The sequence below is a fragment of the Phacochoerus africanus genome, chromosome 3 (assembly GCF_016906955.1).
Source record: "Phacochoerus africanus isolate WHEZ1 chromosome 3, ROS_Pafr_v1, whole genome shotgun sequence".
Taxonomy (NCBI): Eukaryota; Metazoa; Chordata; class Mammalia; order Artiodactyla; family Suidae; genus Phacochoerus; species Phacochoerus africanus.
This window is the reverse complement of record NC_062546.1, coordinates 140,727,563-140,744,632: the sequence shown is the minus strand read 5'-3', so window position 1 is coordinate 140,744,632 and position 17,070 is coordinate 140,727,563. Positions and strand designations below refer to the sequence as shown.

The 17,070-nt window shown below is 41.3% G+C and overlaps 1 protein-coding gene across 1 annotated transcript in view; it reads right to left on the bottom strand.

Annotated features, from left to right (window-relative positions):
* Positions 1-10,489: 10,489 nt before the first annotated feature.
* Positions 10,490-17,070, bottom strand: part of CERS6 (ceramide synthase 6) — a 330,585-nt gene continuing 324,004 nt past the window's right edge. The window contains exons 9-10 of the mRNA XM_047772807.1: positions 16,786-16,942; positions 10,490-13,495 (exon numbers count right to left, since the gene is read on the bottom strand). Of these exons, the coding sequence (XP_047628763.1) occupies positions 13,343-13,495; positions 16,786-16,942 (310 nt within the window). The 3' untranslated portion in view covers positions 10,490-13,342. The remainder of the gene's footprint in view (positions 13,496-16,785; positions 16,943-17,070) is intronic.

Here is a 17,070-nt window from a genome sequence, read left to right as displayed (position 1 = left end):
AGATTCATCTTCCTGAAGCTCCTATTTCTGTAAATACATTCATACCACAAGCGTTTAGTGAATGCTTACTATGTAGCAAGCATGGTGGCTAAGGATCCAGATGTAAAAAGCAAGGAAGGTCTTTACCTCCACGATGCTTACAATCAAGTGGAGACAGTAGTGATAAGAACTCTGATGGAGTTAAGTGGTTGCACCCTTTTTTTTCACTAGGAAGACTGCTACATTCCAAGAGACTAAAGGTTTTTAGCAGAAGGTCCATACAAGAATTAGCTAGATGGAGAAGAGGGAAAAGGCCTTCTAGACAGAGTGAGCAACCTGGCCAAAGTGCTGGAGATATAACGCAACACGATGCATTCTAGACCGCTGACCTGAGAACCACGTGGAGAGAGAGCATGGGGAGGAATGAGGATGCAGTGAGAGGTGAGAGGGTTCAGGCCCCTAACAGCCAGGGGGGCCATGCTAAGGGCTTACTCACTGGTTCTCCTGTACCCTCTGTCTCAAATGCCCTTCCTCTTCCCACTTGATTCATCCAAATCCTATCCATTCCTGTTGGCTTTCTTCCTGAAACCTTTTCTTCTCTGAGCCTAAAGCAACTTCTCGTTACTCTGAAATTTTCTGGCAATTACTATCCTACTGTATATTTCATATGATGGTGATACTAATATCTTATATATGTAGAGTAACTACAGTTTTCTAACCATTTTACTTTATCATAAAGTTTGATCTGCCTAATGGAATAACTATCATTCTTTTGCAGCTATCTTGACCCATTTTAATAACCACTGCTTGTGTCCTGCCTCTTTAAGTAGGTTGAGAACTCCTTCAGTTCGGTAGCTTTTTCTTTGTCTTATGTCTCTCACAATGCCTAACAGAATATCCCACAGAGAATTGATGCTCAAGACACGCATTGACTTAATATTGATGTGAATTCTATTGAATTATCTAGCATTGTAGTTCTGTGTCATTTTAGCTAGCATGGCGTAAATTGTCTTATATATCCTCAGAGATGACTTGGAAGTGATGTGAGTAAGAAAGGGACAGCACCCAAAGTATAGTACGTCAGGGCCTTCTGCTGTGAACCGTCTAGTGCCCTCAACTGAGAGAAAAAACACTACTTTTATAAACATTAGGGATGCTTTTGAACTCATCTTTGATGATCTCATTCCAAATGGCCTGGCATCTTACATATTTCTTGCTGGCCAGCTTATTGGGTAGTTATTAAAAGCTTGAGTCAATAAAAATAATAGGAACTAGGAGTTTAATCTTGATTCATCCAGTTAATTGCTATGACTCAAAAAAAAAAAAAAAGTAGGGCTGGTGATTGCCCTTTTATTTCCTATAACTTCCTCCCTCTGAGGCACATCTTCTACTTCCCTATGAGATTTTGAGCTGAGTCTTAAAACCCAGATCACTAAGTAACTAGTTCCACTACCTAGATAGCTTCTATCCTTCTAATCTGCAGAGGGTTGAAGTATTGTACTGCTTGAACTGGTTCCTTTTAAAATCCGTGTTCTGGGAGTTCCCGTAGTGGCGCAGTGGTTAATGAATCTGACTAGGAACCATGAGGTTGAGGGTTCGATCCCTGGCCTTGCTCAGTGGGTTAAGGATCCAGCGTTGCTATGAGCTGTGGTGCAGGTTGCAGTCGCGGCTCGGATCCCGCGTTGCTGTGGCTCTGGTGTAGGCCGGCGGCTACTGCTCTGATTCAACCCCTAGACTGGGAACCTCCATATGCCGTGGGAGCAGCCCTAGAAAAGGCAAAAAGACAAAAATAAAAATAAAAAAAATTTAAAAATAAAAAAAATAAAATAAATAAAATCTGTGTTCTGGATTACACGTTTGCCCTTACAAAATCTCCCAGGGTTATGCTGGGGAGGGAGGTGTGTGCTTTGTGAATTGGAACAACGCAGTGAACTTGGAAAACTAAGTTCAATCACTGATGTATTAGGTTTATTGAGAATCTTCCCTAAGAAGATCCCCTGATGTAGTTGAGAGCACGAAAAAGTATATAATGCTGAAAAGAGAAAAAACGGGTAAAAATTGATGGGGTAAAAATTTGAAACCTGTAAGAAAAATTAAAGAGGATGATAAGAAAAAGCCGATGGACAATTCAAATGCAGTAGAAATATGGAATCCCAAGTCTTCAGAAACAAAGGCAAATATTAGAAGAAGCATAATGTACTAGGAAGATATCCATATAAGTTTTGAAATTACTCAGATCTTGGGTCAGATCTTACCTTTTCTACTTAGTAGCTCAGTGACAGAAAATGTTTTTTAGCTTCTTTCTGCCATAGTTTCTACATCTATAGGTTATGGGCGATCCTGATGTACTGTAGATATTTAACAATGGTGTCATACAAACAAACAAAGCCTCAGTTTGCAGGTTTTGCCTGTTCCCATAAATATCCCCACCACAACTGATTTCAAGCTGCCCATTTAATGTCACTGAACACAGAATTGGGAAGAAATGCATAGCAGTGCACCATCATATAGTATTTCAATCATACTTCAAGATCCTAGATGACAGTAAAATGTAGGAAAAGAATTAGAAAGGAATATCTTCGAGTAGTACCTATATTCCAAAATATAATTTTTTTTGTCTTTTTTTTTGCCATTTCTTGGGGCGCTCCCGCAGCATATGGAGGTTCCCAGGCTAGGGGTCGAATCAGAGCAGTTCAGTGTTAATGAATTAACAGTATATATTGCATAAAGTTCTTTAAACCAAAATGTGCATGTAAAACAAAGTCATGTACTGATCAGCTGATGACTCACAATGTTGTGCCCAGAGGCTCACAGGAACCTAGCCTGACATTTCCCATAGGAGTAGTGATTCATGCTGACTTTATAGAATGTCACTACTATGAGTAATAAGGAGCAGGTGTATCTACCTTTTGGGGATGGCTTGGTTGAAATAGCTCTGCACTTAGCACGGTGCCTGCACACATTTGGGAAATCTAAGGTCTCTTCTCTTCTGCATCTCACCTTCCCTGTCTGGGTAGTGCTGTGCTAAACCAGGCAGGCTAGCTCAGCTGCAAGCATCAGTTGTGAAACCTACAAACTATGAGCATTGTGATTGTTGGCTGCCCGTCTCCTCAGAGAGGTATTTGGGAAATTGTGATCACCCACCAATTCACAGGCCCTGAGATGCCTTTGAACTCCACGAAGAAATGTGTTCAGTCGGGAAGTTTGCCCTCCTCCCCAAGGTTGCCCCCTTCTGATGTTTGCCAATCCGTCATATTTTTTCAAGCTGCTTTCCTTAAAGGAACCTGGAAGATTTTCCTGTCCCAAAGCTCAGATTCTTACAACAAGACTCACTTTGTGGTCTGTGGGTTGAATCCTCAGCAATGTCTGATCCTCTCTTTCTTCCAATGGCCATGTGCCCATCACACTGCCTTGTCATATGATGCCCACCATACCACTGTAGATATGGCTGACTGGTTCCAAGTTGGAGCAGTTCTTCTATTCATGGTTAGGAAGCCCATTATTTAGCCCATGTTCTTTTTCTCATTAAAAATGACAACAGATCAGAATATGCTATGTCCTGCTTAAGTCCTTGAAAGGTTTTCTATTCCTCTTATCCTAAGATGTGCCCTCCTCACCCTGGGATGCAGGCCCTACATGACCTGTTCTTCCCTAACTTTCGAATGTCATTACCTGCACCCTCTCTCTGTTTACCTCGCTTCATTACATTGGCCTTCTCACTGCTTCTCAAACTTACAAGACTGTTCCCACCTTGAAGCCTTTGTGTTTCAGGCTCCTGCTTCCTGAAATCACCCAACTTTCTTGCTCAGCCACTCCTGTCAGTCATCTTTTAGCTCAAATCACCTGCCTGTGAGGTGTCTGTGATCTTCCAGTCTGAAGAGCCCTGGCAGAACCATGCAATCACTTCATTTCATTTGTTCTTTGTCCCTATGTGAAATGACTATGTTTTATGGACTAAATTTGTCCATCCCCCCATTCATGTTAAAGTCCTAACCCCCTAGTGCCTTGGAAGGTGACTGTATTTAGAGATGGGACCGTTCTAGAGGTGCTTAAGGTAACTTTCCCACTATGTATTCTGTGTACATCTCCCTAAAAGCCCCAGAAATAGGTTACACGTATGAAATAGTGTTTATTGCTGAAGATGGAGGAACAAAATTTAACTATCCTTGAAACTTTGTTTCATCCCTTTTGTTGGAAAAATGAAATTGCTATAACAAAAAAATTCATGAAAGGATTAAAAAAAAGGGGTGATTAAGACAAAATGAGGGCCTCAGGGTAGGCCCTAATTCAGTATGACTGCTATCTTTGAAAGAAGAGATTAGGACACAGACACACAGAGAAAAGACCATGTGAAGAGACAGTAAGAAGGCAAGCTGAGGAGGGAGAACTCTTTAAAAAATCAACCCTGCTGACACTTTGATCCCAGACTTCTCCTCTAGAAAGTGGTTGGGAGTTCCCATCATGGCTCAGTGGGTCAAGAACCTGACTAGTATCCATAAGGACCCTGGTTTGATCCCTGGCCTCACTCAGTGGGTTAAGGATACAGCATTGCCTTGAGCTGTAGTGTAGGTTGCAGGCGTGGCTTGGATCCCACACTACTGTGGATGTGGCTGTGGCTGTGGCTGTGGCTGGCACTTGCAACTCTGATTCAACTCCTAGCCTGGGAATATGCCCCAGCTGTGGCCCTAAAAATCAAAAAAAAAAAAGCTTCAATACTTAAGTCATGAGTGGCCAAGCTTAGACCTTCTCATCTCATTTTTTTCACAATTCTCCTTCATTAATTCTCCAGCCCCTTTTAAAAGCCTCTCTTCTCAGCTGTATTTGTTCTACACACTTCTCTAGCCTGCATCTTTCTCTGCTGGTGCCTTTGGTGCCTGGGTCTGGGAAGCTTGTACCACAGATGGCTTTCCTGCCTGAGTCCTGCCACAAACCCCTCAGCTTTTGCCCCTAGCACCAGGGACAGGGATTGCTGAGCTCAGAAAGAGCTGGAAACTAAGTGTGCTTTCATGCTCACCTTGCTTCCTAAGGGGAAATGTTCATGGCTGAGAGCGCAGATCTTCCCACCACTCTCCTAAGCGGCTTCTTTTGTTTCTCTAACGGTTTTTGTGCCCTATTACCTGCAGCCCTAAGTGAGGCTCCAGAAACATCACCAGGTTTATTCTGGTTATTCCGTTTGCCTCCCACCATCCCCACCAGCTCTCTGCTCTACGTGTGGGAGGCTGATTTCTGCTTGCTCACATCTCCCTGCATCCTCACTGGCAGCTTTCTGGTCAAGTTCAGCCCATGGTGGCACAAGAAAGCTGGAAGAGAGAGGTATCAGAGATGCTGACACCCTAGCCAGGTTTCCAGCCCCCACAGGGCATCCTTCTTTCCTCCCCCTTCATGCATCTCCAACATCCAGCTTCTGGTTACAGTTCAGGGTGGTAACCATCTCCCATGCTTGCTGACCTCTGGGTGCCCTTCCATCCCATGCTTGATCTCATAGTCATGCCCAGGACTCGGAAAGTAGTCCTTTCATTGACGTTTCATTCAACCATCTGACAGTCATTTCTGTTTCCTGCCTGGACTCTTGACTGAAACATGCTTTACGTAATTTTTAAACTTTAGTGTTTAGGAATGCTGTCTCAGATCTGTTAGCCTCTTTTTTTTTTTTTTTTTTTTGTCTTTTGGGGGCTGCACCGTGGCATACGGAGGTTCCCAGGCTAGGGGTCGAATCGAAGCTGTAGCTGCTGGCCTACACCACAGCCACAGCAATGCGGAATCCGAGTGGCGTCTATGACCTACACCACAGCTCAAGGCAATGCCGGATCCTTAACCCACTGAGCAAGGCCGGAGATTGAACCCACCACCTCATGGTTCCTAGTTGGATTTGTTTCTGCTGTGCCACGAGGGGAACTCCATCAGATCTATTAGACCTTTGTTAGACCTCCTCAGGCAACAGCAGCTTTAGGGATAATCAGGGGTGTGGTGCTCAAGCTCCAGTCACTATGGTGATGGGCTCTGAGGGAGCATCTCAACCCCACATTGGGTGGTCCTGCCATCTTTCACCATTGTTGGCACTGTGGTCACTGCTCCTGATGAAGCAAGTGTAGAGTTGGTAGAAACAGAATCAGGGGGCAGAAGTCACACGTACCTTGGATGAATGTGGCCCAACAGTAAGGATTGGGGGCCCCAGAGAAACTGAGTTGCGTGGTGGTGATTTGGGAGGGATGCTTGTGGAGTCAGACTATGCTATGTTAATAGAACCAAAAGATTTCCTGGCTTCCCAAAAGGGTGCATGTGCTTATAGTCTATATTTTTGTGCCTCAGAGAAATTTTGGTAGCTTAAATTTTTTTTTTTGTCTTTTCAGGCCACACCTGTGGCATATGGAGGTTCCCAGGCTAGGGGTCGAATGGGAGCTGTAGCTGCTGGCCTATACCACAGCCATAGCAACTTAGATCCAAGCTGTATCTGTAACCTACAGCATAGCTCACAGCAACGCCAGATCATTAACCCACTGAGTGAGGCCAGGGATCAAACCTTTGTCCTCATGGATACTAGTCAGATTCGTTTCCACTGAGCCATGTTGGGAACTCCCTTGGTAGCTTAATTTATTTCAATAACTCATGCTTGGAATCCGAATGTTGTCATAATATTGGAGTGGTTATAATATTGGTAAGATTTTTAATAGGGTATCTGCTGTATTTTTTATAATTCTGGTTGGGAGGGTGTGTCTGGTTGAATGTTAGTGCTATTTTTATGGCTCTTAAGGTATTAGATGACATAAGCTTAAGAGCAGATGGGAAGACAGAGTTTCAGGGGAAAGACCAAGAGGGAGAGAAGGCCTCACAAAGTCAGGCACAGACACTGAGAAGATGATGTCAGCCCAGCTCCGGTGAATGCGTCAACACTGAGGGACAGTTCTGTGTGTTGTGGTTTGTGTTTGTCCTAAGTGCCCCTCTTAGAGTTTGGAAAAACAATATCTGATATATTTGAACTGACACCTTTATACATTATATTTTTCCAGAATGAGGTACTACATAAAATTTAACTTGAAGCTTTTATATCTTAATTTTCAAAGAGATATTATATATATATATGCACATAAAATATAGAAATACATTATGACTCTATTAAATTAACCATTGTTAAGTGGAGCACAGAATGTTGGATGATGAACCAAAGTTCAACAGCAGACCACAAGAGAACTTGATATAGGTTTATTATTCACAGGTCCGGCAGGAGTACACAGCACACCTGGAGAGGCCACATAGGGAGGTCGAGGCAGGCTGCAGACAGAGAGAAAGACAGGACATGGGGCACATGCCTTTATTAGGGTCCATGGGTGGAATGCTTTGGGGTTCCTGGACTATAGCCAGATCCGTCAACACAAACCAAAAGAGCAAAAAGTTTTGGTAAGCCCCTGAGGGTCTTATCTAAGGGGTGTGTGAAGCAGGGAGACTGCTGATCACAAGGGCTGCTGGGAAAGTCCTATCAGAGGCTTACATTTGCTTGTGACTCAGGGCTGCTATTCAGGGCGTGTACTTGCAGTCGGGCTAGTGTCAACAGTCCCTGCAGGCTGTCTGGCAACACAACAGATGCGGAGACGGCAATGTTATCAAGTAGTTTAGCTAAATTCTCAACAAGATAACATATAACATATATAATATATAAATATTACATTCCTTTTTCATCATCATAGCAACTACTGGGTTTTGAGGAGGCTTGCAAGAAAATCACAGGATGATGTGAACCCTGAAATAAACCTCTTCCAGCAAGATGTGGCATCTTAGCAACACGAGCTCGGTAGCGCTTACAGAAAAGGGCATTAACTCTGTACTCTTAATACTTATCTTTATTATGAAAGTGTTTCCAAAGTAAAATGATCCTCATAATAATGATTACTTCCAGAGATCAAGAATGAATAATTATATTTTCATATAAAAATCAGCAAAACACAATTAACAGTACATAAAATAATTCTAATTGGCTAACAGTACATCATTCCATTTCTGACAGAGATGCTCAAGCACTGAATTGTCTTAAGAAAATAAGAAAGGTTTTGTCACCTATCCTATTTCTCACTGCAAGTTAAAAAAAAATCAAATCCCCAAACTAACCCCTTCCCCCTAGCATGACACCAAATGGCTATGGAGGTAACTGATCATGTGGGTAAAGACTTGATGAAAATCATGAGCTTAGAGGCTTTATGAAACTTTGGGAGATCAAACTTGGAGGGTGTTTTCCATGTTTACATGAATGAAGCTCTAAGGTAAAGTTCCAGAATCACCACATAACTGTTCCTATTACAGAGCAAACTTCCCTTTGGCAACAAATCTATAAAAACCCTTCATTTTCTAAGGGTAGTTTCACAATGACAGTTTAAAAAAATTACTGTAGATCCAAAAGAAAAAAAACCCTGTCTCTATAAAATCTAATTTTTCACTTAACATAGAAATTACACCAACAGCTGTTGTTCCCTGGTTGCCAGGCCATGCAACATATACCAAAATAGGAAGCCGAACTTTCATGGATTTGTGTTCAAGGAAATAGGCTCACAGGGGCACAATATTTTTTAAGAAAAATGGAATCAGGCAGAGAAGGAAGTGTGGTTACACAAGTGACACAAACGCTGCTGGCAACTCAACAGCCAACAAGTGACAATATTCTGGCTTCCTTTTATTAAGAGTTCCAGGAGGCTTCAAGGAATATGAGTGAAAGAGAGACCTTAGCCTGATGGTCCCCTCCCATTCCTTCCTGAGCCATCTTGAGAATGCTTAGTCTTGTAGATACCATATCAGGTGCCATCTGCCTGCAGAGACTTTCATCTCTTTGATCCGATGGGGTCTTAGCTTGTGGCCATTTGGTAACATGCCATTTCAAAGGCTTCTGGTTGAACTCACATTGGAAAGACTAAGGTTCTCCTTTGGGTGCCTGTTGATGTTGTTAACAGTTTCTTATGATGTTTATTTCTCTAATACAATTTTCTCCAAAAAACCCAGCCTCAGATAGGCTTCCTCTGAGTATATGTTAGAGGAGTTCCAACAGCGTAGAGTGGGAGAGTGGACAGGCATCCTCAGCATCTACTGAGCGCCCTCTAGGGGAGGGGAGGAGACCATGCATATGAATGCAAACCAGAGTGTTTTCCCAGCCTAGTACTGATGAAGAGTTAAAATGTGGCCACAGTGAACCAGTGCTAACTACTATCTGGTAATCTGAGAATGGCACAATTTCATTTTACCAAGAGAAACTTAAATCGACTCTGGGGACAAAGATACCTTCGTTTTAAAAAAATAGCTTGTTGCATTTTGCATGAACTGTTGTGATTAAGAGTCTTCCTTCCATGGACAGTATGCTAGACAGCAAGTACAGTATTTAGAGCTAACTGCATTTTCTTTCTCCATAAACGTTACTAAGAAGCTGAAAGTGCCTTGTTATCACTTTCCCGTCAGGCCACTTGGATCTGATTTGATTTTTTTCTATTTGAATGTGAGACACATTTCATGGCTACTACTATTTATCCACAAAGGAGGAACCAGCTAAAGACAAAGAAAAAAAAAAAGGTAAACTAATTAGAATCTTAAGACTTCAAATAGCATGTGAAATGTAAACATTTAACCTCTATTTCCAAAGGATTTCTTCAAGCCTCTTTGGACATAATGACATCATCACACATACTGACAGAGAAAATTATTTAATACCTTTGGAATTATTCTGTATACTTTTTATTCTTCAGATTAAGAGAAAATACTCAAATATTCAGGCAACTTTGGCATTAATATTTCCAAGAAGGGGACAAAAATAACTATCAATGCAAAACCATGACCAGATTGGGAACAATCATGGGTGTCCATAAAGTTCTCCCAGAAGAGCTCTTGTGTAACGACTCAGTAAGCTGGAATGAAATATGATTTTCATGCCCAAATAACAACGAGGTTGAAATACACAGAGTGGAAGATTTGGACCATTTCTACCTAAGGTGCAAGCATTCAGCTGCCTCCAATTCAAATTCTACCAAATACTCAGAATGGAAAGTCTGGCAACAGAACTGGACATTTTGAGGTTTACCCACCCTTTTGGCTAACGGTGACCTTATTTTATCTTGCTAAAGAGTTATTCCTCTCACCCAATGGCTTGCTTTTCTTGAAGAGCCTACCTCTCTTCCTAGTTCATCTTTGTCAGATGCCTGTTTCATTACCTGATGGTACCTCAGGATACCATCTATCTCACAGTCTGGTGGGAGGTGGATATTAATAAAATCCTGGGGTGAAGCAGCAATCATATGGATTTTTTCCAAGCACTTAGTTTAATAATCCAAAATACTTATAGTTGCTCCCTTTTTCTCAATATTTGCACCACTAAATTTGGAAATGGGAACTATTTAGATGCTAACGTTAAGCCTTCCATGATCTTAGCTCTGAGGCCAAGAGACTGAAAGGAGCCTACCACTCTCAACTGTGTGGGTAGCACAAACAGGAAGTGGACAGGGAGGCGGGAAGTTTCTATTACACACGGCAGATGGTTTTGATGAAAAGAATATGGATAAGGATGAGTTGGTGATATTTTGGTTTTATCACTTTTTTTTTTTGAGAAACACACATATACCTACATAGATCACACATTTTTATATTATTTATTGACCCAAGGCCGAATTCTACTTGATTTTCTACACCCCCTCAAGCAATCTAGAAAAGCTCTAATATTGGTGAGTAAAAGGTTACTTCTTCTGGATTCCCTCCTACATACCCCTTTGTACCTTGGTAAGGGTTGATTGTGACCAGGACGGGCTAAGTTAATTAATGGGAAACAACATTTTCACTAACCTACAGTTGAACTTACAAAACACTTCCAAAGCTATGGCCTGGCATAGGGAGAAGACAGGATCTGGCACATATATTTCTCTCTCAGCCTCATCAGGCCACAATGGGAGAGCAGTCGACAAAGATATATTAATTCTTCATCTTAAAAAGCCTACAAATGCCATCTTGCTTAGTTGAAAAGAACCTTTGCACTAAAATGTCAAGTTAAATAAAAATCTATACATACATAGAGGACTGTGTTAAGGTACTGTCATTGGTCAGAGAGGCTCTGAGAATTCTCAATCCTCCTTCTAAGGGACTTTTAGGAAAAACAAAAGCTTGTTCAGATGTCTTTGCTAAGGATAGACTTAATTTTCTTCATTTCATGCAATGCTTCTAAACCTTTAATTTACAAGCAGAGCTTCTGAAATTATTCTTCTCTGCTCAAGAGTGTCAGATGATCCAAATCTGAACACACTGTGACTCTCTGGTTTATTGCACCCATCAGCGGACTTGCTCTAGACGCTAAAGCGAGGCAGAAGTCACTCTTCTGTTCCATATTTTGGTTGATAAGAAACTTTCACCTTCTGAAAAAATGTTTAGGTATAACATCCTTGCTGACACTTTTTATATATCTACATTTTAGCAGATGTTCAGCTGACAAAAAGTACTTCTGATGTTTAAGGATCGGTCCCACAAACTCAACCATCCACAAATCACACTCCTAGGCACATCCCTGTTCTGAGAAATGAAATAATAAGGCTTTACAAGGAGAAGTAGTCACATTATTTTCTCAATAAACAAGCAGACATATTCCTAAGTCTCTTTAATTATTACTATGGACCATACCAGAAACATACTGTTTTGTAAATAAGTGGGGGAAGTTTTAATATTACAGAGAAAGGTTTTTGTTCGGGAGTATTCTTTTAACACTCAGGTTACACACTGTGGGCACGAAGCTTTATTTCCATTTTTTAAAAAAACTGAATTGAATGAAAGGTTTTGAGTGGGACATACACTCCCTAGTATTTTTCTGGTGCCTTCACTAGCCCTGATTCATCCATTGCTATCACTGTATTGTGGTTTGGGACTCTTGCTTTAGATGATGGTCTTTCTGATTTATGAAATAGTTCTAATACCTTTTTATTCCCCTTACTAAAAGTTGAGAGAAAAGAGATAAAATCTTTGGTTTATGTGTATGATTTCCTTTTCTATTCATAAATAACACTGGCCTGTAAGAGACTAAAACTTAAACTTTTTAGTTATCTTTCTCATTGCTGAATACAATTTTTATTGTGTTTCCAGAACTAGCACTATTTGAATAAAAATTCCTGGAAACTGAACAGGTCTCCAAAGAAGCAAACAAAGGGACTTAAAGTGTAACACTGCTCAGTTTCTAATAACAGGAACTGCTGTTATGTTATGGGTTAAGTTTAAGGAGAAAAGACAAAGGGTAAAATGGTCTTTCTCCCATTGGCTTTATTTTGCTCAGAAAAATAAAAAACATCAAGATCAAATACAAGATAGAGCACTTTCTCGAAAGCTGTTTGCAATAAAGTGCTTTGCGCCAGAGCTGACTTTGGCCAACTCTTAGAAAGTCTTTTTCTGTCCCCAAATACACTTAGCTTCTTCTTTCTTTTCACGACATGGCAGAAGACTGTGCTAATGACAGGGGTGGTGGTCAAATCTGGTTGAAATCTGTTCCTCTCTTTATGCTGTTCTCAGGTCCTAGGACAGATTCCCAGTAAGAAGAGGGATTTCTTTGTAACTATGCCCTTAAGTAAAAATCTCCTTTTAGAGCCAGAGCACTGACCCCATAATAGAGAATTAAAAAAAAAAAAAAAAATCCCTGTACCTGCAAAGTTAATCCCCACCTAGTTACATTCTCATTCAAAAAATCTTGGCTGTGTGCACAAGAAATCAAGTCTATTCCACAGCAATTTAACATGCACAAAAATTTTTAAGTCCTCCAGTAACCACACTCTTGAATTGGAACAGCTAATTGACCAAGAAGAGTGACAATTACAAAAGCGAGCTCATCCTGTTTAAAGTTTATACCAGGAGAAGGGTCACTGAGACTGTACAGGCCAGTTCAAAATGGGCACTGTAACACAAACAAAGCAAAGCTATTTGGAGCTGTACGAGAACCTTGCACTGACTTTTGCTTGCTCTAAGTGACAAATTAAGCCGATGCGACTGGCGGACTGGGTCATAGCATTAGAAAGGGGTAGAAGCAGGTGGAGCGTCTCCTTCCCTGTCACGAACCCAGAGAGTAAAAGGAGTGAGGAAACCCTTTTTTGTCCACAGACTTACAAACAAATACAAAAAATAAATAATATTCTAAGACAGTGCAAATGCAAATACTGTTCCCTTGTGCCAGTTACATACAGCATGCCTACACATAGAGAACGGGACTTCTTCATTCACAGACAGGACATACGGCAGTGCACTACTCAAAATGCTTTGATAATCTTAATTTTTGTTTCTGGTGCTGAGATACTATGAAAGGAACCGCATTTGCAACTTAGTAAAGACTTCCAGGAATAAACAGTTCACTTTGTTTGGGACTTCTGGTTTGTAGGAATTAATCATCCAGGGAGCAAGGGCCAGTGAGGAGATACCCATTGGTACCACTGGTTCCATTGGTGGTGGTCGCAGTGTGGGGGCTCTTCCCTGGCGGTTCTGGGTCCTCCTCATCTGAGCTGGACTCAATATCACTTCGATCATCCTTGGATACCTGTGGAATGCAAGAAGGTGAGTGCACCCAGGTCCTAAGGGATCATGAAGGTATGGCATGCACTCATATATGAAGGAAAACAGATCCAAGTATTTAAAAGCCTGAGAGGAGAGGAACACTGCCAGGGTAATACATTCCCTTTCATTGAAGATACCCATTTGGGTGACAAAGTCAGTTATCAAGGAATGTAGGTGGAATCAGGCATCATAGGTGGCTAGATTTGCTGACGTCCTTAAGGTGCCTTTGCATATTGAGAATATACTAGACCATAAATCCCACTCTTCCTGAAAAAGTGGCATACCATGCTACTAGGGTGACACTAGAGGAATCTGGTACCTATGGATCTATTTCTTCTCTGATGACCATACTCTCCTTGAGAATCATCTAAAGGCAGCTCTCGACTAACCACAAACTAATGGAGATAGTCACTAGCTCTGACCATCATTGACATTTGATGTCTGACCATCAAAACATCACTCTTATTTGGCTTTTTTAATGCATTCTTTTATGATTTTTTTTGTTGTTGTTGTTTGCTGGAATTAAGTCGAAATTTTGCTTTAAATACTACGTAACAACTAATGGCAGCAGGAGGCATTTGGGGGCACTTGCTGGGTGAGGTCTAGTTTACAATATTTCCCAAGGCAAATCTGCTGACAAAGATCACCATGAATTGGCTCCCAGCCATCTAGGATTCTTCCATCCTCCATTCAGTCTCACTAGTCATGAGGAGGTAAGCTAAGGTACCAGGATAAAAATCTACAAGTTACCATGGAGGATGAAGAAAATATATGGTCTAGCAAGGAAGGGATGTAGGAAGAAATTAAGGAAATACTCCACTGATTTTAATATTAAAATAGTTGAAACCTCCTGCCCTATGCCTACAACCTGGTAAGCATTTTTATCCTTACGACCTTTGAGTAACTGAGCGTCATTTACTTATTTTCTAAGTGGGGTGGCAACAGGGACCTGGTGGCTCTCTTGGCTCCACAGAAAGTTTCCCAATCTAGTCACCTGTGATTCTCCAAAAGGTGGGTGGGGAGGTTGGCACAGTCTCCTGGGAGGCTTCTCAGAATGAACTGGGGGGCTTTTCCATATCTTATCCTCGCTGTGTCATCACACCCCACCCTCCAAATGGAGATCCCTGCAACCCACAGCCCTGCCAACTTGAGAACGCCATCTCCTGTCCCGCCTTCCTGGGGTGGGGTGGGGACAGAAGGAAGTCAGAGCTGAGAACTGCTCCTCTAGTCTAAGCAGAGATGGCTGAGTAAATACGTAAAAATGGACCTCACTCCCCACTGCCCCTTCGGATGAGACTCAACCAACAAGGACCATCTTCAGGAAGACTGAGATATAGAAACACCAAAACGACTGAATTATAAGGATACTTTAACTTAAAAAAACAGGTCACAAAGATAGCATTAGGATAAAAGCTCCACTACATTTAAAAATCCACTAGTCATCTATTAAACTGCTAATAGGAATGAAAACTCGTTTTAGAGAGTGATTAATTTACATGTGCATTCTTAGTAAGAATTATTTTTTAATTGCATTTGGGAAAAAAAAATCTATACTTATATTACCTTCGAAGAAAGGAACAATTTAGAGTATCTGAAAATAACCCACATGAAAACAAAGTCCATAACCTATGGCCAAGATGACTCTTACTGTCCTAGGTGAGCAGCAATGTTAATTAAGATATTTTGGTAGTTCCCACCATGGCACAGTGGGTTAAGAACTGGACTACAGTGGCTCAGGTCACTGCAGAGGCTTAGGTTTGATCCCCAGCCCAGGGCAGTGGGTTAAGGGATCTGATGTTGCTGCAGCTGCTGCTTAGGTTGCAGCTGCACCTCAGATCCAGTCCCTGGCTTGGGAATTTCCATATGCCATGGGTGCAGCCACTAAAAAAAAAAAAAAAAGAAAAAGAAAATTGAAGCCTGAAATCTGGAATAAAATTAATGATTGTCTCTTTGTAAAGTTGAAGGAGTAAGCTGGAGAGAAGACAATGTATCTGGTGGAAGCAGCAATGCAATGAGGATACAAATCACTGAATCCATGGCACCACTGAATCTTCTGTGACTGCTGTCATAGTGACAGTATCATGCACATTGATTTAATTTGTATCCAAATGAGGGCAGAAATTCATGCTCATTTTAAAGAGTATGAGGTCACAGAGGAAAAAAACAAACTTTTGCTTCTGAACAATTCATTGCTCAAAATATTTTGGATTTACATAAGAGCTGATGCCAAGAACTGGCTTCCTCATATGTGACTAGATGCTCCAAGTCCCCATACTGAGGACAAAGTGGCCATGTGCTATCCCACGGCCCAGGGCAGCTCTAGCCAAGAGCTGACGCTCCTTTCTGGACCATGCTAATTCTCTCCCCTACTTAGTCTGTTCCTCCTACTTTCCTTTGGCCTATTTCTTGTCTTTTTAGCCAACATGTTAAACACCAATGAAAGAAATTCCTCTCCTTTTCTGCTGAATCATGCAACATTTAGCAGAATGCAAGCTTACACAAAGGGGCACTAACTGAGCTGTTCCTAGCATCCCTCAGGAGCTGGTGGGAGCCTCTGTTAGAGCCTCTAGTCAATGCCAAGAGATTAGACAGAACAGTATGCACAGAAACAAGAGCACTGGGGTGCTCCTCCAACAGGCCAACATGGGACCAGGACGCAGACAGAGAGAGAGGGGTAAGAAACTTACATGTAAAGGGTTCCACTTCCCAGACTTCCAGGTTGGCAGAAGAAAGAGAACAAACAACGAAAGTAAGAAAATGTCACAGAGAACCTTCCAGAAAAGTCATTGCTCTACACAGAGGGGTTGAGACTCAGGAAGCTTTATTCAAATCAGCTTCATGAGCCCATTGTTAACCAAAGAGATTTGACTAAAAAAAAATTTTTTTTTTTAATTGGAGAAGCCATAAGTGGCCATACTGTCTCAAGCTAACCCTTCTCATAAAAAAAGAAAATTATTAAATTCTGCTTAGTATAATCAGAGAAGGACCAGGGAGACAGAAAGAGTAGGAAAACAGCAAATAATCTATCTCCATTGAATCTAAAATTATAAATGTGGATCATTCAGCAAAGCAATGCTAGAAACTTGAAAAAGTCAACTGAACAGAAGAAAATGAACATTTGTATTGTGTTTCCAAGAGGTTATGCTAGATTTTGAAGGAAAAAAAAAACAGTTTTGATGAAATTTTAAATCATAAATAATGTTCTTATTGATTCGGAAGAACCCCAAACCATAATTTTCTGGGACATATTGGAAAGGGCGAGTTTCATCTTACCTTGCCTTTTGAAATAGCTTTGCAAGCTATTTTTACGATCAAGTAAGACCAGAAGCAGTTCAAGCCTTGTATTAGTAACAGCAGTAGGTTAAAAACCCACCAGGAAGGGTAAGGTCCAACAATCTCCCAACTTTCAAATAATGTGGTATTTAACACCCTAAGGAAAAGGAGAAAGTAATCATGAACATGACTTTTCACTCTGCCTTCACAGGAACTCCAGTTACCGCACAGAAACACAAAGTCAACAACATCCACTAACTGCTCCCTGCAAGGATGGTCTGAAAG